The sequence below is a fragment of the Phyllostomus discolor genome, chromosome 7, assembly GCF_004126475.2.
Source record: "Phyllostomus discolor isolate MPI-MPIP mPhyDis1 chromosome 7, mPhyDis1.pri.v3, whole genome shotgun sequence".
In the NCBI taxonomy this organism is placed as follows: Eukaryota; Metazoa; Chordata; class Mammalia; order Chiroptera; family Phyllostomidae; genus Phyllostomus; species Phyllostomus discolor.
In genome coordinates this window covers 109,097,118-109,122,556 of record NC_040909.2, presented here as the reverse complement: position 1 = coordinate 109,122,556, position 25,439 = coordinate 109,097,118, and the positions used below count along the sequence as shown (strand labels likewise).

General features: G+C 40.0%; 2 protein-coding genes across 2 annotated transcripts in view; one reads left to right on the top strand and one right to left on the bottom strand.

The window, feature by feature from the left end:
- PTDSS1 (phosphatidylserine synthase 1) overlaps window positions 1-2,173 on the bottom strand; it is a 64,963-nt gene extending 62,790 nt beyond the window's left edge. The window contains exon 1 of the mRNA XM_028533819.2: window positions 1,853-2,173. Coding sequence (XP_028389620.1) covers window positions 1,853-2,031 — 179 coding nt within the window. The 5' untranslated portion in view covers window positions 2,032-2,173. The remainder of the gene's footprint in view (window positions 1-1,852) is intronic.
- Window positions 2,174-2,429: 256 nt separating this feature from the next.
- On the top strand, window positions 2,430-24,917 carry MTERF3 (mitochondrial transcription termination factor 3). Its single transcript, XM_028533808.2, has 8 exons — window positions 2,430-2,571; window positions 8,758-9,091; window positions 10,566-10,718; window positions 14,882-15,071; window positions 19,011-19,158; window positions 19,518-19,589; window positions 20,566-20,727; window positions 24,629-24,917. The coding sequence occupies exons 2-8, from the start codon at window positions 8,773-8,775 to the stop codon at window positions 24,821-24,823; spliced, it is 1,239 nt and encodes a 412-aa protein (XP_028389609.1). The 5' UTR covers window positions 2,430-2,571; window positions 8,758-8,772; the 3' UTR covers window positions 24,824-24,917.
- Window positions 24,918-25,439: the final 522 nt, after the last annotated feature.

Genomic DNA, 25,439 nt, shown 5'->3' with positions numbered 1-25,439 from the left:
AAATCTCATAATGTTTCAAGTAAATTTACGATTTTGTGTTGGGCCACATTCAATAGCCATCCTGGACTGCACGTGGCCAATGGGGCCTCGGGTTGGACACACCTGCTTATAGCTTTAGGTAGATTCATGCCAATAGATAAACACAAAATAAAAACGAACAGTCAAATGAATTATGGGGATAAGGAACATGTATAATGCAGGAGGACACTATCAGTTCTATGAAAATCTGAAAAACTGCAATGATTCCCAAGGGAGGTGCCATTGGCACTTGTATGCATGTGCACACACACAGCTGTATGGACAGGACAGCATCTGGACATACAACATATGGACATACATCTTTGTTGTATGATGCTGTCCCACGTGTTATAATACACTTAGCATTCTTAATGCTCACCCACTAAATATCAGAACTTCCCCCAAAGCCTGTATACTCTTGCACATTTTCTGCTGACCTGGACTGAGAACCATTGACTGTTGGGTAAAAATGTTGGGAGAGAAGTAACTGATATTAACCATGCATCATGCATCAAATATTCTGCTAGGTTCACTCACACATATTCATTCACTCTTCATAACCCTATATGAGTTAAGTATACATTTCCTCCCCATTTTACAGGTGTGGATCCTGGGGCTTAGAGAAAGGGTAAGTAACTTAATGGAGAACCAACTCTCTGGCTCCAAAACCACACCTCTCTGGGTTGGTCTTTTAAGCCATAATGATGCGGTAGGCATGCCTTTCCTTTCTTTAAGGAGGTTCATTCAGAAAACATAAATCCTTTGAAAGTGGGACCCATGGGTTGTGTCATTATGAACCAGAGATGAATTAGTTCCTTGGGTTGGGAGGCCATGTGTTCAGTGACAAAGAGTTGTAAGATGGGGTGTCAAGAGTTGGGCAGTCTAGCTCCTATGCATAGATGTATATATTAGAAATGCTTTGAGAGTGTGTGTGTTTTCAGGGGAATAAGCGAGTTGTGCTATATTGGGCGAGGTTTATGACTTTAACGCTTCCTTAGCATTTACTATGCACCAGGCATTGTCACAAGTGCTTGAAAATATCTCACTTCAGCAAGTAGGTTACGTGATTAAGGGTGCATTGTGTCCATGTAGCAATGTACACAAGAGGTGATGGGTACTGGCTGTGCCAGAAAGAGAAAGGTCCACTCTGATGTGTGTGTCCACAGTTCATGTTGTAGAGAAGATCGTGTTTGAGGGTGGGGGAAGGGTTATGCTAGCTGATTTGTGTGCAGTGCATGTGGGAGATGTAGTGTACCTCATAAGTGCATTTTTTACATGGGGAGTCGCACCAAATACTGGAGGAGTTCCACGGCAAAGGGTCTGGGTTGTGGTCTGGGCCTGGTGCGTGGTCACGCTGTGGACTGTGATGTTCTCAGTCTGTACTGGTATGCTCTGAAAGTGGTGCATACGAGATGATTCATGCGATGCGCTGGGTAGGAACACGGAGTGGAGAGGAGGGGGCCGATGTCGTGATGTGAATGGGGAGAGATGCGGAGTGCGGCAGGAGAGGGGGCATTCGAGCTAGATGCCCCGCGAATGTTCCGAGGTAGCCCGAGGCGCCGCATGGGGAGAGGTAGTATAGACAGGGGGTGGGGGCTAGAGGGTAGCAGCGAACGCAGGTGCAGAGGGACTGCAAGGGATGGGTGTTCTGCTGGACACCGGGCGAGTGAGGAGCTACGTGGGCGGCGGGTCTGCGAGTGCCAGTGTGTGCGAGGAGAGCCAGCCCGCTTCCTCACGCGAAGCCAGCCCGGGCCATGCTCCCCTACACCGCCTCCCGTCCACCCCTTTCCTTGGCCCAGGGGCGCGCCCTCCGCGCGGCCGGGGCCCGCCTCACCTGGTAAAGGCGAAGTACATGAGGCTGACGATGGTGAAGCTGAGCAGAGTGATGGTGTGTGGCCGGTAGAAGAAGTCGATGGTGATGTCTTCCACTTGCTGCTCGTTGATCATCCGGAAATGCATCTTGTAGTTCACATCATCTTTGCTCAGGGTCCTGCTCCCCACGCAGGACGCCATGGCCCGCCTCCCCGTCCTGCGGCGGCGGTGGCCCCGGCCCGTGAAGGCTGGGACCCCCGGAGGTGACGAGCCGCAGCGAGCGGGAGGCCTGACGGCGGGACCGAGTTTGTCGCGGAGTGAGAGCTGAGAGCCGAAAGAAGGACGAGCGCGAGAGGGCGGGGTCGCGTCACAGCCAACGCGGCCTCGGGTGGGGGACGCTGCGGTACTGCCCCAGCTGTCGTTCGAGAGGGGAGTCGCTGTGCCCTCCTGGTGTCTTCAGATTCCATATGGGGGACGTTTAAGGGAAGAGGCGAGCGGGAGAAGGAAAACTGCGGGCCCTGGCCCTCTCTCCTCCCCGCATGTCGCCAGCTCTCCCCCCGCGCTCTCTCCCAGATGGTTTTGCCCACTCCCGCCGCAGCCCACGTGGGCGAGGCTGCACAGGGGCGCCGGCGCGGCGGGCCGACGAAGTGGAGTACCGGGTGGTGGGACCCTGCGCGCTGCCCCGCCACCTGGTCTGCCCAAGCGAAACGAACCGCAAGAGCTAGCTAGGCCTCGCCACAGGTAAAGCGGAAGCTGATGGAGCTCGACGGCGCTGTCCTGGCCGGGATTTGGGTCCGGACCCACCAGGGTCCAGGCCGAGTCCCTCTTGGCCTGTAGGTCTTCCCGTCCCAATCGAGGGTGATTTGTTTTATTTACTCCTGCCTGATGTGACCAAACCATGCTTATTAGCGCGCTGTATAGAGGACGCCAAAGTTCTGAGTGTCTCTCTTTCTGCGGAAGTTTGGTGTGGGTAACTAAAGTGAATTAAAATGGCCTAGGGAGAGTTTGCTTACAAAGCCGTCTTTCCAACCCAGTTTCATCTACTCTTTTATTAGCCTTACAGAGGTAGAAATCTTGAACAGCATTTGCGTGCGAATTCCTATTCCTAGTGAAGTATTAAGGCGCACATTTGAGAAGGATGTGATATTTTAGTGGACTCAGGATTTTTTTTGGCTTTTTTTCCTTTAATATTCCTGGTGAGAGAGTCCAGTTAGAAGATTGCCATCACTGAGTAGGGCTTTTATACACATTCGCAAACGTCCTACCTGCTGTGTAGACAAATGAGTTATCCTTAGTTGCAATTGATTTATTTCGGCCCAACACCCGGTGGCAAGGCTAATTGGGGGATAGTCACTGGGAGGGGAAATCCAGAGATAAGCCTCTGCTCCCTGAGGGAACAGTTAATCATTAAGAGTTATACACGGAAGTGAAATGATGTGGAGAAGGTGGTGCACTTGTAAATAAAAGTAGAGGGATAAACATGAGTTGTATATGTAAAGGTATTTTCATGACTATGGATGGAATACCAAAACTAATCTGTCTCTTGTGGGAGGAGGCAGGATTGATTTGAGACGTGAAAGGTTTCAGAGTGAAATTGGAATTTCAGGCGTTTGTTTTGAAGTAGGAGGAAATTCTCATAAACTTAGCGTCAAAACATTTTACAGCTAGTAGGGACCTTAAGAATGAATCATCTTATTGTACCTGTAACTTTTAAAAAAATTATTATTTAAAGAATGGTTATTGAACCCCATCATGGGCCAGGCATTGTTCTAGGCCACCCCAAGAAACTAAGTCTTGCCAAGGTAGCCTAATTGGGGTCTCCTGGCTTTCAGTTTAGTGCCTTATGACTTTGCTGAGCAGAGAATGAATGTTACAGGTTTGAGGGAAAACTTGACTCATTTCCTAACAAAATTTAACAAAAATCACCTATGTCAGAGGCTATTGTGAATGCTTATTTCTTTTTAAAAATATTTTAAAATTCCTTTCAGGAGACTTGTCTAAGCATTTTTGATTCGCGATTGGGAATTTGCATATGTGGAGAGTGGACTGTATTATACCCAGATTTACAACTACACGGTGGTCAGTGCCCCTAACCTCCAAACTGTTCACTGGTCAATTGTGAAAATGTCCAGGAGAAGGTTAGACTCTGAAGTATTTGGTCCAATTCAGAGAATAAAACAAGCTGAATTCCAGTATACAGAAAAACAAATCAGAAAGTTATGTTCAGTTCATTTATATTTGGTTACATAATCAATAATAATAACCAGGAATATTTGTGGAGCATTTTCTATATGCTGAACTGCAGGCTGTGTTTTCTATGTATTAACTTACTAGTGAAATTATATATGCATCAAATTTACCTTTCTAATTAAGCTGGTTAAATATAAATTCCTTCATATTCCTTCCAGACATTTATCAGCCTTATAAAAATCTTCATAAAACAACTGTTTTTCTATCATAAATATACATTGCTGATTGCTAATGTATCTCTCTTCAATTTCTAGTTTTGACTTTTATTAAAGACATTTTTTTTCAACAAATGGATTTTGACAAAGCTGGGTTCGTTCAATTCCATTTCAATATTTCACAGCTTTATCTGTGAAATATCAACAGTGGTTAGCCCTGAGGATGAAGCAAGAAGCAGCCTTTGAGATAGCAATGGTAATTTTTTGATGATCCATTTCAGACACAGTAGATTTTTTCCTGTTTTTTATTTTGTGACTAATGTACAGTTGACCCTTCAACAACACGGGTTTGAACTGCACAGGTCCACTTATATGCAGATTTTTTTTCAGTAAATATATTGGAAACATTTTTGGACATGTGTGACAATTTGAAGAAAGTTGGAAACAAACCACATAGCCTAGAAATATTGAAAAAATAAGGAAAAAGTTAGCTATGTTATGAATGCATAAAATATATAGACATACTAGTCTATTTAATCATTTACTAAAATGAAACATACAGAAATCTATTATAAAAAATTAAAACATCAAAACTTGCAGATAGTACTTACAGACTGTACACGGTAGCATTTTCAGTCTCAGTCAAGAGAAATATAAACAAATGCAAGATGAAGCATTAAATATAACTGCATGAAATTCACTGTGGCATACATGGTAATAATTTTATAGCCACTTTTTGTTGCTATTATGGTGAACTCAAGCTTTGTGACTATCCACTTAAAACGCCTGTTGTGTGACACTATGAGCAGTTCCTCTCCGGTACATTGCATATCGCATTGTGTTTAGTGCAATACCCAAAATCTTGAGTAACACCTCAGGACCCATACAAAGTACCCCTGTGACACTGGAAGTGCCCCTGAGAACCAGAGCAAAGTCACGGCATTACAGGAAAAAGCTGAATTCTTTGATCTTTAACATGGTCTGCAGCTTCTGGGCATTTCAACATAAATGAATCCAGCATAAGGACCATTGCCCCCCCCCCCCAAAAAAAAGGAAATTCATGAAGCATTTGCCGCAGCTACACCAGTAGGTGATGCAGACACCAGCCTGCAATGTCTGCAGCATTATGAATGAGATGAGACAAATTCACATGGACTACTGAGTCCTGTGGAGGAAAAGGGACAGCACAGCCACTCTCAAGGGGAGAGCACCCTGATCCTTGCCTTGGCAGGCTTTTGTTGGCTTTATTTGCATAGGAATACAGGGTGTATCTGTGAAGCTCTTCAGTCATTGGCAGGCAGTAATGATCAAACAATAGAAAACATTCAAAGAACTCTGAGGACTAATTCTGAGAATTAGAGTCAGAAGGCCATAAAACTTTGGGGAACAAACTCACTTCATGCTTGGACCCTTATCATTTAAATTGAGGGTATTAGCAAAGCAGGCTTCATAGGATTTTATGCATTCTTTCTTAGGCCTGATCGCCCTGGAGAACCTGCCCTTTCCAGAACAGGGTTGCACCCACCTCCAGCATTGTTTCAGGCTTAAGTCAGGCGGGGAAGTAAAGCAGCCAAGAGATCAGGAGACTTCTTGCAGACAGAATAAGGACTCAGGCTGTGTCAAAGCTGAGGGGCGAGGGTCCATCACCCACTTTTTCTATAACCCCTCAAGTCCTTCCCTGAGGGCCTGTTTGTGACCATGCCTGTCTTAGGTCATCCCTCCTTTGAGGAATCTTACCTGTCATTGGCTAACCAGTCATCCGCCCAGGACCAAACAGCGTGAGGTGAAAGGGGACAGAGGTGGTGCCCCTACAAGATAGAGAAGCTTTGTCTCCTAAGTGGCTTAAGGTCCCAAGGTCTTTTTACTCAGCCTTAGCCATTGGGATTTTATAGCTTCTGAAACCAGGCAGGGTGGTTCTCAACAAGCAGGCACAAAAACTTTCCACTTTTTGCAAAATACCTTCTTATTTCATACTGAAAATGCATCTTTTCTATGAGTGTAGGATTGTTATAAGGAAGGCATACCCTATAGACTCTAATGTGATGTGAGAAAAGGCAAATTTATTACACCACAGCACAAAACAAAGATGAAGGATCTAAAGCTGGAGAATTGAGTGCCAGCAAAGGGTGGTTTGGTAATTTTAGAAAGGGGTTTGGCTTTAACAAAGTCAAGATAACAGAAGAAGCATCTTCTGACCCAGGGGCAGCAGATGAGTTCCTAGACATTACTAAGAAAATAATTAGGGGAATGGATATCTGCCTGAAGAGGTTTTTAATGCAGGTGAAAGTATCCTGGAAAAACAGCACCACGAAGCACATTTATTAGTAAGGAAGAGAGGGGCTAAAGGGTTCCAAGATATGGATCTTAGAGAAATTCAAGAGTTAAAGACACCACACCGGAAGAATTAACAGAAGACAACTTCACGGAGATGAGTGCTTCTGAACCGGTGCCAGATGATGAGGAAGAAGACGTAAAAGAAGCAGTGTCAGAACACAAAGTGGCATTAGGCAATCTGGCAGAAAAATTATGATTATTGAGGACTGCTTTGGACTTCTTTTTTTTTAAGATTTTATTTATTTATTTTAGAGAGAGAAAAAGGGAGAGAAACATCAATGTGTGGTTGCCTCTTGTGCACCCTCAACAGGAGACCTGGCCCACAACCCAGGCATGTGCCCTGACTGGTAATTGAACCTGTGACCCTTTGATTTGCAGGCCGCACTCAATCCACTGAGCCACACCAGCCAGGGCTGTTTTGGACTTACTTTACAACACGGACCCTTTTGTGATGCGGGCACTGAAACTAAAGCAAACAATGGGGGAAGGATTGGTACCATGTTGAAACAGTGTTAGAGATGAAAAAGTAGTATCATCAGACAGAAATTACAACATACTTACATAAGGTTACACCGATGTGCCTGTCTCTCCTGCCTTCCCTTCCACCTCCTCCACCTCTTCGGCATCTGCCTCCCCTGAGGCAGCAAGACCAGCCCTCCTCTTCTTCCTCCTCCTCAGCCTCCTCAACGTGAAGATGATGAGGAGGAAAATCTTTATGATGCTCCACTTCCACCTAATGAATAGTAAAAAATCTTCATGCCATGCAGTTATTAAACTTACCTGTTATGTGTGTGTGTGTCTTTGTGTGAAAATCTGACAAGAACTCTGTGAGACATTTTTGTTTTATCATCATTGCCTAAGTATTCATCATGTAGAACATCATTTGTAACACTTGTATGGAAGCAGGTAGCCTATCCTTATATAGCCATAGGGTGGATATATTTAATATAAAATTAATAATGTGTTAGTTTTCTCACTGATAACTTTTCTTTCAAAGAATTACATTACCATAAAGTATCTCCCTCTCCCTCTCCCTCTCTGTCTCTCCTCTTCCTTCTCTGTTTCCCCTCCCTCCTGCCTTCCCTCCAATGATTATAGAAACTGTATCATCACAGGTACGTGGTTATTTTAAAGAATATAACAATGTTTCCAACACTGTATTATGAACATAACTAATACTGTATGCCATAAAAGTGCATAACCATTTTTCATTAGTGTATAGGTTATCGTATGAAAACAATCATATTAATTACACTAGGTAAATCGATAACAATGAAGCAATTATATTGGTGCTTCTTTGTTATCAGTGTGTAAATTGTTATACCTGTTAATGCAAATTTCTTTTTCATGTTATCTTTTTATTTTTGATGTCTACTATTAGTAATGCATGTAGCATCTACGGTGTTTTCTATCATGTAAGACAGGATTGATGCAGGTCCTCACAGTTCATCATGTAAACTTGAGGTATTGATAAATACAGTACAGTACTAGAAATAGATTTTCTTAAAACATTTTCATTTTCTCCAATTTTATTGTAAGACTACACTATATAAAACATATACCAAGTATTTGTTTATCAACTGTTTATGTTATTGATAAGCCTTCTTCTGTTCAGTAGTTGACTATTAGTAGCTAAGTTTTGGAGGAGTCAAAACTTATACATGGATTTTCGACTGCAGGTGTCAGGGAGCATGGGGCCCTTAACTCCCATGTTTAAGGGTCAGCCGTATGTACATTTGAATAATTTGCGCATTTGAATAATTCAGGGTTGTTTTGATCAATAGTCTGTTTCTTAAATATCCTTCAAACCAAATTTCAAGAACACTTGATTTCATTATCTTATTTTCTTTAAATTATTAAATTAACAGATTGTTCAGCTCAGGTACAAGTTGAACATTTACAGATTTTTGTTTTAAATATTTTTCTTACACCAATGATTTTGGTTTTTGTTTTTAAATTGTAAAGCATATGTATTTTTCAAGTTCAGAAGTTCTTATCTTTTGGTTTGTAAATATGACTCTTGTTTTTGGCTTTTCTTGTGCTTAAACTACTTTAGTCATCTATATTTATTTAATAGCTTTTAATTATAAGAAAGCTTTCAGTTTATCTTTTAATTGTTTGGATATTGTTTTAAACATTTAAGTAAAGTACATTTCTCTTTTTGAGTGGTTATGCACATTCTTTGTAGGCTACTGCAAGAAAAATGGCTCTGACCCCCCAACAGATGCCCAGGTGGCTCAGCTCGATTAGACGGAATAGCTTCGTTGCTGCTGCACAGCTCGGAAATCGTTTTCAGAGACCAGGAAAAACACTGTTGCGTGGATTTTCTGCTCAGCCTCAGATATCCTCTCACAATTGCTTTCTCCAGTGGGGATTTAAGAACTATAGGACTTCCTCCATATGGAATAATAGTTCCGAGTCCACCAAACAAGAGATTAACTCTGATGAAAGCACTATGCTTCCTTCCGTGAATGAGCAGCCACGAGAGATACCCAAATTTGATCCTGAGATGTCTCTAGAAGGTAATTCTGAACGTTCAGAAAAGTCCCTTTTGCCCCACTTTGGGAGTTTGAATAAGGTTCCTGTTTATATTGTTAGCCTGTTTCAAGTCATATTTTGTACCAGGCAAGAAAAAGAAAAATGCCAGTTCTGTTCATTTATTTTTATTATACCTGTATTTTCCTAAGATAAAAAGTTTGTAGGTTAATATGTATAAAATTATTTTATAACTATATAAACAACGTTTGCTTTCCATATACTTTATTTAGATTCTAAATGTTTTTTCCTGGTATGCAGGTTTATTAGGGTATAATAATAAAATCAAGAAAAATGCCTCCTTTTTGGATTTACAGTTCAAAAAATTTGACGCACACATTTAGCTATGTAATGACCACCACAGTCAGTCAGTACAACAGTTACATCACCCCCAAAAGCTCCCCTGGTCACCCTACTCAGTCCTCCTGTGCTTCCTGTTCTAGGAATGCTTCTGTGTAAGAATATCTCACTGCAAATGAGACATTAGGTAAAGTAGAATATGAAAGAATGTGGGCCAGGGGGCTTAGGGTGCTAGGAGGAGAGGCTAGATATAATATCTGAGAAAATGTGGTGATTAGAGGCAAAAGAAAAATAAGACAGTCCTGATCCCTTAGCCTTAGGTAGGTTGTAGTTTCCAGTATCTTCCATACTGAGTTTGATTTAAGATGAAACAAAACCTCAGAATCAAGGCTGTAGTAGAGTCACTTAGCAAAGGACTACAGGTGGTAGAAACACAGTCATAGAAGTCTCTTAAAGACATATTTGAGGATAACTTGGAGAAGGGAATGAATCAAAATGAAGACATTTTAGAATGTGATGATTGCTTTAACCTATACAATCCAGGCTGGTAGAATATGTTACACCGTTAGCCAAGTTAACAAGCTTTGAATCTTTTTGAGAAAGATTTCATCTCTTCCTCTAAATGTACTTGAAGGTCAGTTGGTCTTGATCATTTCTTAACTATTAATTAAAGTGAAGGAAATGGGAAAGGATTTTGTACAGGACTCATCCTAATGGAATAGAAATTTATTAAGATGCCCTGGCTGGTGTGTGGCTCAGTGGATTGAGCACCAGCTTGTGAACCAAAGGGTCAGTGGTTCAGTTCCCAGTCAGGGCACATGCCTGGGGTGTGGGCCAGGTCCCCAGTGGGGGCATGGGAGAGGCAACCACACATTGATGTTTCTCTTCCTCTCTTTCTCCCTCTCTTCCCCTTTGTCTAAAAATAAATCAATGAAGTCTTAAAAAAAATGTCTTAGAGGAAGAATAGTTGATCTCTCTAAATAGTCTTAACCTTTCCTATTAAAAAGTAGAAAATATTTGGACTTAGATACTTAATCCTGAAATGATCCTAAGATTTAAAAAAATAAGCAAACTATAGAAGTTATTTTTGTAGAAATAGCTTTGAGTGCCCAGATGGGAGAGATAACTTGCTTCTCTCTTTCCACATGCCTGGCTTCAAAGGACTGGACGATGTGCCTCCATTGTCTCCATTGCAGCCAATTTCAGAGGAGGAGGCTGTTCAGATTGTTGCAGACCCTCCCTTGCCCCCTGCTTCATTCACACTTCGAGACTATGTGGACCATTCTGAGGCTCTGCAGAAGTTAGTACTGCTAGGTAAGTGAGTAACCCACAAGTACTTTTTGAGTGTACTCTCCATTTTTCTTTCTACTTTGTTTAAATTAAGTGTTCATAATCTGTATCAAAGTAATACATATACCTGAGCAGAAGTCAAATAGTGTAAAAGGCTTCTAGTGAAAAACTACTCCCCGCTTCATCCCTCCTAATGTTGCCTCAGGGAGCTCATTCTGTTAGGATATAACTGTTAAAAGTGCCGTGGCTTGGTTCATCAGATTCTGACATCAGTTGGTCTCTTGTATATACACACGTATTTTTTCCTTATGCTCTTCAATTCTCCCAACATAGTTATATGAACAAGTTTTAGATAAATCATTAGTGATTACATTACTGCTAAATATTGCTCAATGTTCTCTGGGAAGTGTATTCTGATTGTTTTCCTTCTTGTCAAACTTGTCATTTTTCCATGGTTAATAACTGTTTTTCATTTGATTGGTTTTCTTTATTCCTCGGTCCATATTTTCCCACACTTTCCAGTGGCCTCTCAGGACAGTTTTTCTTACAGTTAACCCTGTCAGATGATGTGTTTGTTCCATTTCCTCACTTCCCCCAGCCTTCCTCCTGGAGCCCACTATCCTCTGTAAGCATCTCAGCTTGTTGACAGAGAATGAGCTGGGATCCAGTTAGTTGAAGGCGGCCGCGGGATCTCACTGGGAGCTTTTCCTTGGTCCTCTTATTTTCGGCCCAGCACCTTACTGCAGCCCTCTGCTGTTTCCATGGCCTCTGGGTCTGGCATGTCTCTCACTTGATTTTCCCAGATGAAGAGCCTTCTTACTCCTGGAGGATGAGAGGACAGGTTAGGTAAGGGTTTGCCTCTCAAATCCATTTGTTTCTCTTATTCTCTCTAGTCTTTTCAGGTCCTCATTTTTCACTGAGAAGTTAGGAGCTTTCTAATTTGATAGTCTTCTTATCAGCAATATTGCCCCAATAATCTCTCTGATGTTAGTGTTCTTTCTAAAATGCAAATCTGACTATGTCAGTGACCTGCTTGAAATCCTTGAAAGCTTTCCCATGGCTTCAAAATTCTTCCTGGTCTCCCATTTACCTTTTTTGCTTTGCTGCTTGCCACCCTTTTCATTGGCCAGCCTGGTCAACTGGAGAACTTGATTCAGGTCAAGTAACTTTAAATTCTGTCCTTGATTCGATTCCAGCACTAATAACATTGTAATTGTTTACTCCTCTCTCCTTGTGCAAGTGACCCAAATGTATGGGGAATTGTTCTCAAGAAGCTTCAAGGCTTTACACACCTCTAAACACATATATAAGAAAAACTCTAATGCAAGGATGGAAGTGCTAAGTCCCATGTAAGAGATACAAATAAAGTGTTCTGTGGGTGCAAAGGGGAGAGAAAGATGATGTCTGCTACAAGGAGGGGAGCCAGTCTCCTTCCTTCTAGAACAGCTTTCCCAGCCTTGTGATAGGTGCTCTGGGTAAGACAAGACCAGATGACACGGTCCCTACCTTTAAATAATTTACATATACTTAGAGCAGTATGCGTCAGCCATTCCTCGTCCATATGCTGACACTTCCACAGCACATCTCAGAGGCAACTTCAGGGACGCCGCTGCTGTAGAGGAACCATGACTGCGTCATTAGGCAGTATTTTCAAGGACCCTAATGATCTGCTTCTTCACTGTTTGCTTCCCAGATCTGCTTTCTGCCTTTCTCTGCCCAGTCCACATCCCAGGAGGCCAACGTCTGTGCACTCGCTTCCTCTGCCAGCTGGCTTGTGGGCTGCTTGAGCCGGTGGGAGGCACCTGTGGGAGGAGCGGGAGGGCAGGTGGGGGCAGTTTCCCCCTGTTCCCTCCCTGCTTTGGGTCTTGTAACTGCCTCCTCCCTGACAACAGCTCCCACTGAGAAACTCTTTCTTCAGCTTCCAGCTCCCCTGGGTTTGGGTAATACTTTTTCTCCCTGTCTCTTTAGCACTAGGGGTGCCCTTGTTTGTTCTCTTAATTCTGGTCACATCACTCGATGGAGCTCCTTCTTTAAAGTTGTTTCCATCTGAACTTTCTAGGGCAATTTCTTTTGCCTGCCAGACCCTGCTTGATGGAGTAAATATGTATAACACTGGATGAACAGAGCAGTAATGTCTGTAGTTACCAAACTGAAGGGACAAAGCCAACTTAGACTGTGGCCACCTACAAGATCATGTATTTATGCTTCATTTTCTGTGTCCCCAGTGCCTGCCAGAAGTGCCTGGTCCATTCAGTAACTATATTTTCAAGTTAGTGAAATTGTAAGTAAGCCCACATGATTTGTGCTGACAGCGGCGTGCCCTCCTAATGAGATTCTGCTCTCCTGTTGCTGTGAAAAAGCAGCTTTTCGGGATTCCCGTTTTGGGGCAGTCAGGGTGTGACAGACAGGCCTTGCTGAGCGAGGCACTTCAGCACCTGCAAGCGGTGATACGTAGTTAAATTTACAGTCCGAGCCCTGTATGTTATTTTTAAAGCATTCCTTCTCCCATTTAGCACAGATTTTTGGAACTGGTTTCTAATATAATTATCCATCCATTCAAAAATTTTATTTTTCAATTAATATTTTAAATTACAAAAGAAAGCACTCACCCTCTCTACACTTGCAGGTCCACTGTTGCAAAGGTGACTGTCATTACCAATTTGTTGAGTAGCTTCCCAGACCTCTTTCAATGCAAATGTTACCATATAGAAAGCTATACATAGGTTGCATACTTATATATAGTCAAACTTAATATTATTATTTAAATTCTGTGTTTTCTTCCAATAATTTTAAAGTTGGTATGCTTTTAGATTTATATCTATATAAAATTAGTTTTTGTATCACATAATAAAAGTTCTTAATTTTACAAGTGGCCCCATTATATTCTAACGAATAGTCCTTCCCCCTCTTGGTGTGAATGCTGTTTTTATTGTGTGCGAGACTTTTAGTTCATCCTGGACCTGCTTCTGGTCTTCATTCTGTGTGTGTCCATGATCTATTTTTCTGCTTTTGACCCTCTTATATCAACACCTGTTTAATATCCAGAAATTTGAGTTTAGAATTATGTTTGGATCTAACCATATAGAATTATAAGTTTCTAGTTGTGGACACCATTAAGCAAACAATGTTTTTATTTCATTGCATTTATATTTAAGACTAAAGTTGCATCTAGAAATCAGTTTGAGAGTTATTTTTAATTTGACGAGTTTAACGAATGTGAAATTTGAGTCTAGACTTAAACTTTTACATTATCTTCAAACGTTTACTCTAAAGATAAGGAATAGGCCTTTCCTGTTCATGTTTAATTTATTTTTTAATCAAATAAAAGGAAAAAATGAGAGAATAGAGTGCTCAGTTTTAATGAGAATTTTGAATTACAGATTACTTTGATTCTCTGCCTAATTAACGCTGACATCTAATTATATCCATAACCAAATAATGAATTGAAATAACAACTTGATGTTTCCCCTTTTTATTCTTTCTCTCCTGTCTTTTGTCTAACTTACTTTGATTACCTACGATTATAAGAACATGTGAAAGTTCCTGGCTGTGTACGTTCTGCTCTGTGGTGTGCTGGAAGGCCGATACACGCACCTGTTCTCACACAGACCTTTCTTGAGCCCCTTCAGGGCGCTTGTCTCTGCTAAAGACCCGGAGATGACAGTGACAAGCAAGATACAGGGCTATTTCTATTCCTCCTGTGGAGGAGATCATAAGTGTATTTTAAAATAATGCTTATAGCTAAGGAAATGATAAAAACAAAACTTCAAGGAAACTGACAGTTTATTCATGTGGTTTGTTACCCCACAGAATTACCAGTCAAGTATTACTACAGAGCCCACGAGGGGCTCATAAGCACTCCTCAAACAACATTCAAGGAACCATAGGTGATGATGATGATGATCCTAATATGACTTAGTGGATTTGTTTTGGGTGGAAATGTAGCCCCAAAATCATTATTTTTCTCTACATATGGCTTTGAAATAAATACTGTATTTTAATTTTGATTTATTTTTATTTCTGTAAGCAATTTAGTTTAAAAATATTTTGAAGTTTCTATTGGCCTCTCTCAGCTCTCCTTCAGATAGGTTGTTGATCTCCATCACTAGTTTCTTGAGCTTTTATGCATGAAGTTTAATGACGGAGTTAAGCAGTTTTCTTCCAACAGCGTTTGTAATTTATTGTAGGAGTGAACTTGTCCAAGATAGAAAAACACCCAGATGCAGCCAACCTCCTTCTGAGACTGGATTTTGAAAAAGACATTAAGCAAATACTCCTGTTTCTTAAAGATTTGGGTATAGAGGATAACCAGCTGGGAGCATTCCTGACTAAAAATTATGCTATTTTCTCTGAAGACCTTGAAAATCTTAAGACCAGGTAGGCTTTTTGGAATGATTCTCATTTAACCCAAGAAGTGAGTATGACGGAAATAAGTATGTAAGTTATTCCTTAGGTCTCAGCTGCACAAGGATCAACTGAGATAATGAACATGAACCTTATTGTTTTGTTTGGACCTTTTTTGATCAAAATTGAAACTCATCCTTTTTCTTCAATACCCCATTATTTTTATGTGAAAACAAAAACATAAAGTATAAAAATTTCTTGCTAAGTCAGTACTTACCTGTTTCTCTTCGGAAACTGGAATAAGGTATTTGTTTTTGTTTTTAATCCATTAACAAATGGCAGGATTTTCTGAGAGTACACTTAAAGTTAAGAAAGTCTGAGCTTTTGTGTTTTTTTTTACTGGCCAGTTTTTGGTGGTAAACATTTGACATCCTCTTGGCAGATTATTGTATAATTTCCTTAATCTTTCCCATAAATTGGCTATTTTCATTGTTCCTTTTTGTCATCTTTCAGTAGCACTTCTGTAAACATTTTGTGCTTCACTCAACATTCAGAGAATTGATTGAATCTGGGATATCAATATAGTGAGATAGTATTGCTCTGTGAGATCAGAATCCTGCTGGGCATTGGGAACAGCAGAGAGAACAAAACAGAGTCCCTGTCAGTGAGTTCACACTCTGGATCCACCATCGCCCCACCTCCCACCTAAATCGCTTCCCTGCATTCCCAGACTCACTGAAGGGGAGCACTGTCACCCTGCCGAGTCAGAAATACTGGTGTTAATTTGGGCTACTCTTCTTAACAGCATCTGCCTCTAATAAATCACCTCGCTCTATCACCTTTACCTTTTTATACCCTCTCAAGTCAGTTAGTTAATGCATTTCTCTTAATCTTCATCATTTCACAGCAAGACCGCTGCCTTGGTCTCCTCACTGGTCTGGTCAGCCGCTAGTCTGTCTCTTCCCCCAGACTAGTCCCACACCGATGTTGAGCCTCACTACATTTCAGAGAGCTTTGCAGTTCCTGGAACCTTTGTAGTTTAACGTCCTTTTTTCTGAATTAGGGAAAAACAAAACAAAACATAGTATTCCTTGTATTGAACAATTTGAGTCCTTACTATACATGCAAAGCACTCAGCTAGACTCGAGTCATATAAAACAGTCACACTGTCTCCCTTCGTGGGACTTGCATTATAATACAGGGGAGAGAAAGAGTGATTCTAGGAAACTCAGTCTGACATACCCAGATCTGCTTCCCCTGGCTGTTTGGAACACCAGTTCCCTCTCATTCAAAAACCAACTTACCCTTACTGTTCAAATTAATTCTGAGAAAGCGTGCATGCCAGGAGGTGGGGATCACTGGGAGCTGTTACAGAGGCTCCCTACTGTAGTACTATTATTAATACCCCCATTTTATAAGGGAGGCACAGAGAGGTGAAATAATTTGCTCAAGATTACATAGCTGGTGTAAATGGCAGGCCTGGGACTCAAACCCAGCTAGTCTGACTCCAGAGTCTACACCATACTGTGTATTTTTAATCCTATGAAGGAAACTTAAGTTTAAAGGGAATCTAAGTTGTAAATGCTCCAAACAACTAAGGGGGTTCTCATATAGATAATAGTCTAATGGTTTCCACCCCTGGCTGACAAATTAAACTGGGGGGCAATTTTTAAATTACTTTGAATTTTTAATAGCTAATTCATCCACATGTACTCAAAAGACTATACAATGAACCCTACTGGTATGGCTCAGTTGATTGGGCATCATCCCGCAAAATGAAAGGTTGCTGGTTCGATTCCCAGTCAGGGCACATGCCTGGGTTGTGGGTTCGTTCCTGGTTTGGGGCACAGTTGATCAATGTTTTTCTCTTGCTCTCTTTCTTCCTCCCTCCCCCTCTCTCTAAAAATTGATAACTAAAATTTTAAAAAATAAAAATTAAATTTAAAAGCATATACAATGAAAAATAAGATTTAATTCAACTTAGCTTCTAGCTCTGGTATGTGTCCAACATTCTTATTTTCTAGAATTTCTATACCAGCATTGAATTCATATAGTTTTTTTTATTTTTTTTTGTTCTTTTTTGTTTTCTTTTAATGAAGAAAACTTTAAATGTGTAAAGAAGTTACTTAGTTCTTTGTAAGAATTTTCAAATGAATAATCTGTATTAAAATTATTTTTTCTGGTTGTGCCTTATATGTTAATGTTTTATTGGAAAAATTATCATAATGTGGACAGCTTTTCTGATGTTTTAACCAGATATGGATCTTTGCTGCCACACATACAAGAAAGAATCCTCCTTTCTACCTACTCAGTCCTAGCCCTCATCATCCTTCTAAGACCCGCCTATAGAGGCAGCTACTAATATCAAGTGTTTTGTTCAACCTGCTGGGAATGTTCTACCATACACGTGAACACACACAGAGCTGGTGGCATTTATAACATACTACTCGAAGCTCCATTTTCTTACTTTAGCTGTATGTTGGACATAGCTTTTCATTGGTGCTTCCTATTCTTTTTCTGCCCCTACTGTAGTTTATACTTTGGATCTGTTTTGTCTCATATTGGGAACGTGGTTGTTGTTTGCAGCCTTTACTGTTTCAGTGTGGCTGCAGTGACTCTCCTTGTAGATACGTCATTCCGTGTGTATTGGTGTGTATCTAGGGTGATTATTAGGTCAAAGTGTATGTGCATTTGTGATTTTAATAGGCACTCACAAATTATCAGTCCTATATGTGGTTCTCCAGTTCATACTCCCACCAACAGTGTACAGAAATGCCAATTGACCAATTCTCACTAAAACAGTGTTATCAAACTTTATGATTTCAGTTCATTTTATAGATAAAAACAATGCCTCATTGTTTTTGAAATGTTTTGAGCTTCAGATATTTGGAGCATTTTTTTATATGTCTATTTTTTTTTTTTGGTAAGCATTCTTTTATATATTAAGAAATTTTGTTCCTGTGACATTTTGTAAAAATTTCCCCCAGACTTCTCACTTGTATTTGGCTTTATTGATGCTATTTTCTTGCCTTGAATTTTAAATTTATATATAGTTAAATTTATCAGTTTTTTCTCTTTTTGTTTTTAACAGACTGCTTAAAGAATAATAGTCGTTTAAATATAAAATATAAGGTCTAATGGTATAAAAATATCATAGGCATTAAAGGTCATCAGAATTTAGATGAAATCTCAACTTGTCATTAATTACTTGGTTGTCTTAAAAGTTATTTAACTTCTCTGGATCTATGTTTTACTCAAATGTAATATGGAAATTTTATCTGGTTCACAGAGTTTTTTTGGTGGGGTGGGGGGGGGGGGTTGTAAGAATTAAACAAGATAATGTCCTGGTATGTTTTAGGCACTTTAGAAAACTGACTTTTACTGTGTTTATAGACTTTCAGACATTGTACATTTAAGTACCTTACTTTGGTTTCTGGCAACTTAGCAGGAAATATCTTCATTGTTAACAGAATACATATTGAAAAACTGTAGTAAAAGTTAGTTGTAAAAATACATACTCACTAAATGTCCTAAAATAAAAAAGTTCCTTTCAGTTTCTCTGAGATACTAAAATAAAAAATGTCCTCTCATGCTTGAAAGTCTTTCTTTGTAAAAAGAATTCTGAATCTATTTTCTTAATTTCTGTATTTTCTATTCTTAGACAAAAAAAAATTGTTTTTAAGATCTCTTTTTTTTTCTACCAAGTAACAAAATAGGTCAGATTAACTGAAAAATGAATTATTTTTCTGTTTTTAAGTGTAAATGGAAACCATTCTAATGGTTGGGTGGATGCTTAATTTAACCATATTTGGGCCATTTGTAGAATGGTTTTTTCTTTAATCTCTCTCTCTGTCTCTCTCTCTTTTTGGGGGGGAGGGGGCGTGGAAGCCCTTTTTTTTTTAAGTAGTTATTTTAGGACATAGCATGCCACTAGTCAATGTTTATCATGTATGTTTATTTTTGTTTCTTTAGAGTGGCTTATCTACAGTCAAAAAATTTCAGTAAGGCAGATATCACACAGATGGTCAGAAATGCACCGTTTTTGCTGAATTTTTCAGTGGAAAGACTGGATAACAGATTGGGATTTTTTCAGAAAGAACTTGAACTTAATGTGAAGAAGGTAAACAAAGTGGGGGGAATTTATATATTTCCATGTCAGCTACATTTACTAATGTTAAATCTCGTGTTTCTAATAGGTATGAATGAATAAGTCTGCTAGGTTAAACACGTAGCTGTATTATTTTATAATATTCCATCAGATTGTTTCCTTAAGTTTTGTTTTTAGTATTTGTTTTTTTCCTCAAACACTATTAAGTTTTTATGAGTTTATGGAAAAGTATTAAGTATTTATGGGTTTCCTAGCACTTCTCTGACTGGGTCATTTTAGGGTTTTTAGTTTTATATTTCTGTTAGTGCTTCGGTTTTCCAAACTGCTTGGATATGCATACATAGTAATAACAGATTGTTTTATAACTACAGACCAGAGACCTGGTAGTTCGCCTCCCAAGGCTGCTAACTGGAAGTCTGGAGCCTGTGAAAGAAAATATGAAGGTAGGATGGCTTTAAGCTTTGGAGAAGTCAGCTTTTTTTTGTAAGTGTTTTAGTCTTCTGAAGAGGATAAATTTTGCTATTGTCATCCTAAAAATATACTATATTATAAATAAAGTTATTTCTAAAAAGATGAAAATAGAAAATGATAGAGTAAATCCCTAGTGGGCAGTTTGTTCTGGTTGCTAACACTTTCACAAGTTCGCCAGCTGTTACATGAGTAAATCACCCAGCAGACACTGATGCCTGTAATCTGGGGGTAGATTAGGGATCTGGGTTGTCCCTGGAAACTGCTTCCATTGCCCAGGATGAGAGTCTGTGTCTGTGTCGCCTGGGTGAGAGATGAGTTTTGGAGGCTGGATGCGAAAGACTTCTGTGAAGTGGCCAGCGTGTCACTTTCCTTAGCACCTGTGCCAGTTGCCAGCTCTGGTTCTAGCACCAAACATACTGTGCCGTCTTCACTGGTTTTTCTCCCAGAGAACAGCATAGATCCCAGGGCAGCTGACCAGTTAGTATATAAAGCTGTGGTAGTGTTTGATGAAACCATTGTCTAAGGCCTATTTTCTGAGATGCTTAAAGTGTTTATATTCAGTTATAAAAAAAATTTTTTGAGCATCTGCCCACACATGATGCTGAGGAGAGAGTCCCTGCCCTCATGGAGCTTCCAGTCTGGCAGGGGAACCGCATCGGAGTAGTACAAGCAGGGGACTGGTGGGGGTGCGTAGGCTACTGACCGCAGAGAGGGCTGAACCCACATGTGCATGTTTAGTATTTTCATCTGTCTGGAATTTTGACATGTACTTTTTCAGATAACATTTGGGAGCAGAGACTCAAAGAGCACTTTGAAAATCTTACCGCTGGTCTGTGTGGTGGGGCCCATGTGTTTTTATTTTATATTTTAAGAGAACCAGTATGTCCTCTGGCACAGTACCAAGATAACTTTCTATTCATGATTTATAGCACCTCTACTTTCTTCTAGGTTTATCGTCTTGAACTAGGTTTTAAACGTAACGAAATTCAACATATGATCACCAAAATCCCAAAGATGTTAACTGCAAATAAAAGGAAACTTACGGAGATTTTCGATTACGTGCACAATGTGATGAGTATTCCCCACCACGTCATTGTCAGGTTCCCACAGGTAATGCACACACACTCTGTAAGAGCTGCCCTTGCCCTCCGTCTGGAGCTGCTGTCTCGCCTAGTGCTGTTCCCCTGGGAAAATGCCTTGCTGTTTGTGAAGGAGTTGGACCAGATGCACTCTAGTGCTGAGAGTTGTGTAAAGGTCATGTTTCTTTTGTTCATCTTTTTGTCAAGAGCACACCTAGCAAACAGACTAGAGGGAGAGGTGGCTTGTGAAAAGTTTCTAACTTCTAGGGCACACGTGTCCATCTGCAGAGGAGAAATAAATGATGAATCTGTTTCTCTGCACTTTTCACAGGATCCTTGTTAGGCCTGTTAGACTCTAACGCATCCTCTTTTATGTTTTTCTCCATTTAAGGTTGAAATGGAACATATTCCCTAAAGGTCCTTTCAGTGTTATGCATACTTTTCATTCGAAGTCTATCTCAGTCCGTTAGTTAACAAGCTATATTGTAATGATCTCCTACCAAGCATAAAACAGTTCCTGTTTGCCATGATGACAAAGCCTTAATTGTCTCTGAAAGCTAATCAGGCTTTCCTGTACTTTACCTAGGGAGTGACATTATCTGCCTGTTTTTAAGAATGTAAACTCTTTGAAAGCATAGATCTTGTTTTATTTATATACACTGCTGAATTCTCAGTGCCTGGAACACTACCAGGCAATTAGTAGGCCCTAGGTAAATATTTGTTGAACAAATGAATGATTGCATTTCATCAAAATCATCCTTCTTTCTTGCTTGCCATGTGATTAAAGTAAGTATTCATTGGATAAATGGAAGATTGAATTTTATTAAAGTGATCCTTCTCCATTTGCTACATGTGTTCTTTATATAAAGATGGGCAAAAGAAGTATGACTTTAATATAACTCTCGGAACTGTTTGCATTTGGGCCAATCCTTTTGCAAATGGCAATGTTTATTTACCTATCATACTTCACTCTGAATGGCTCCTTAATAGAGAATTTTTTCCTGTTTTATCAAATGTATATGCATTCATTATAAAAAGTGTTAGAGGCCTGCAGTGCTGCAACTTTGGCTTATGGAACAATTGTAAAGTAAGTAATCTTCAACTAAAAAGCAATGGTGCCTGGCTTTTCCCCCAAGGCTTCCTAGATAACTCAGTGACAGTTAAAACATGGTAAGAGAATCTGATTTGAGGACACAAAAATCAATCGGACATGGCCTGTGTTCTTGTGGAATTTGTAATCTAACATGGAAGATGGGTTTAAAAAATGTCATTGCTTTACATGAGGTTAAGAGTCTTAACCACATATCTTAGGGAGTTATTTTAATTCAGAAGAGGTAGGAAAATTGTAGAAATAATAATAGCTATTGAGCGCTTACTATGTGCCAGCCCTGCCTTTACTGCTTTACTTGTATTCATTTAAAAATCATAGTAGCCATATGAGGTAGGTATTATTATTATCCCTATCTTATAAATGAAGAAAGTAACCATAAAGAGATAACTCGTTCAATCACTTGTCTAAAGTTACCAGGGTAACAAGGGGCAGGGATTAGAACTTTGGCAGCCACATTTAAAAACCCTGCTCTTAACTAGGATTTGCTGCCACTCTAAGAAGTGACATTGGAGTCATCAATAAAATGAGTGGTGTCCCAAAGATGGACAGTAACTTGACAAGTAATGGAAACTAGAAACTTGAGCAGATGCATTAAAATCACATTTATAAACACAGATTTCAGGGACCCCAACTCTAGGTTCTGGAAAGCCCAGTTGTAGATCTGTGGCTTCCCAATGGCGACCCTTAAGACCCCTAGGGATCTGGGTAGTATTACCAGAAAATTAAAAAAAAAAAAACACAACAACACTTATTAATGGAAAAATACATGAACTGACAATAGGCTGTGAGGGAACTCATGTAGACTAAATTTTTTTGGCAGGTGCTTTAGGAATTCTGGTGTGAAACTAATTTTCTCAAGCAAATAACAGTTATTGTTGGCACCTATTTTATGATTAGTTAAAAGGGGAAACAATTCTAACGTAATAGGTGTGGTTGATTTAGTCACTTCAAGGCAGGATCGTGATGGTCATGGATAACAAAAGCAGCAGGGCAGTGACCTGGGGAAATCCCTGGTTAAGGAGGGTTGGGAGCCCCTAAGGCTCTGGTGTCTCCGCTCCCCGCTGTGGGCTTCTGGAGGGCGGGCGGGGCGGGAGTCCACTTTAGGAAGCAGGGAATCAGTGACTCTCTCGGGCTGGGTTTTTGTTTTAACCCCTGATCATTTAGGGCATCCTTAACAGAACGAAATTTTTCCGCCAATAGCAAAGTGGCCTCTGGTGGTTAACAATCAAAAAAAGAAAAAAAACCTGATCTGAGTTACGGCTTTGGACTGGAAAGATCACCCAAATCTCAAATAAGAAAATAACCTTGAACCGTTAGAGAAGTAACATCATATCTGGTCATAAACTATATAAATGCTTTAAAATGCCATATTTAGGAGATTTATAATGAACAGTTGGGAGCTTTAGAGTTCTTTGTGGCCTTGTTTGTATGTTTTATGATAATTTTGTAAGCCAAGAGTCAGTGCAAAAGAGTCATACTTCTAAAGCAGCGATTTTCAACCTTTTTCATCTCATGGCACGCATGAACTAATTATAAAATTCTGCGGCACACCAAAAAATATATTATACTTTTTGCTGGTATTACAAAAAATATATATAATGTTGATTCATTCACACCAGATTCATAGCTTCTGTTGTGTTGAATGTTGTCATTTTTTTTACTTGACAGTCTAAGGGAAAAGAGGCCAGTACCCCTGACTAAATATTCGGGTATTGCATTTTGTAAAATTCTTGCAGCATGCCAGTTGAAAATTGCTGTTCTAAAGAAACACATCTAGAAGCTCTCTACATTTTTATGAGCAGTAGTGGGAATTTAGTTATCAAAATGAAGGCAGAACAGCCTGTAATTAGCTTTTTCAGAGAGAAAAAAGTTTTGTTCAAAAGCAAGCCAATCCCATGTTGAGTTAGCACACCATAATTTTTTTTTGGTCACTGTAGTTTAGTTTTCAGCAATAGTTTTACACATGTCCTTGCCAAGTGATCCGTTATATTATTTCCACTTGAACAGAAAGAATGGCTCCTAGAGGTCATGTGCCACATGGAGTGGTCCCAGTGCACCTGAAACATAGTCAAGAGCAGCGCCTGAGACATGACACTGAATGTGGTTCATTTGGGCCTCGCCAGGGCGCCTCACGGGAGTCTGTCCCTGCAGCAGAGGGCTCTTTCCAGCCTGGCCTGATCTCCTAATTCTCCCTTCTTCCTTGAAGCTGATGTAGGGATTTAGCCTGATTCTGATTCCTTTTTAAAGTTGCTGCTACTCACTCTCCTCCTTAGAAGTTTTAACCCTGAGGCACGAAAGATGTATACTTTTCTTCCCTAGTTGCCAGGTTCACTTCATTTTGATATCAGCAGAATTTAAAAAAAAAAGAAACAAACAAAAAAACAAGTAGGGAAGCTTCACAGGTTGTGAAATCTTACACAATTTGGGGGGCCATGGACCTTGACCTTTAACTTTGGTTCTCAAACTTGGCCGGCTTCTGAATCTTGTGGAGGACTTACGGGCCTCCCTCTCAAAGTTTCTGATTAAGTAGGTTTGGGGTGGAGCCTGAGGGTTTGCGTTTTTAACAACTTCTCCTGTGTCTCTGTATTGATTAGTCAGTACTCTTTGCCTACAGTGTAGCCCTTACTTTGTGTAAAATTGTTCTGTTTCTGAGTTTTGAGTCTTTTTAATCATGATTTCTTAGTGGAAGCTATAGGGTTTAAAACCCTGGGCACTTAACATATTTACTGAGCATGCAGTCAGTACTTTATTTGTAGCCTTGTAAAAATTTTAATAGTTCATCTTTCAGTGAACAATTTTTTTAATTTTTTTTCTTTTGTAGGTATTTAATACAAGGTTGTTTAAAGTCAAAGAAAGACATTTGTTTCTGACCTACTTGGGAAGAGCACAGTACGATCCAGCAAAACCTAACTACATCTCTTTGGACAAACTGGTCTCAATGCCTGATGAAGTGTTTTGTGAAGAGATTGCCAAAGCCTCAGTACAGGACTTTGAAAAATTCTTAAAAACGCTTTAGTATTTGATGTTAAGATGTAATAATGTAAAGTAAATGTATATGTGAATAAATTAATATACTGTACTTCAAAATAAATACCACAAGCCTCAATTGACATTGGAAGCACTTTCTTGATGTTGTAAATTTGGGTACACTTCTGGTAGATTTTTCTTAAAGGCTCCTAGTAACTTAATTCTTTGACTCAACCATTTTCTTCCTTCTGGGGAAAGAAAACTAACAACAGTTGTCCCCAACCTTTTTGGCTCCAGGGACCAGTTTCATGGAAGACCACCTTTCTATGGACCAGGGGTGGGGGATGGTTTCAGGATGATTCAAGCACATTACATTCAAGTTCACCTGCTGTGCGGCCCGGTTCCTAACAGACCCAGACCTGTACGGGTCCAAGGCCCAGAAATTGAGGACCCTTAACCAAAATATAGCAAGCTTAGAGAAAGAGAGTCGGTTTACTATATATAGGCTGGTGTGCTGTCATTCTTGTGAAGATGAGAAAGTAGAGGATTTTCTTCTTTCAGTTACAGGTCTTTTAGAGTGGTTTCATCACAAGACACCTGTATTTTCTTCTGTTCACTTAGATAATGCTACAAAAGACATGAGTTTTGGACTCTCTACCCTGTTG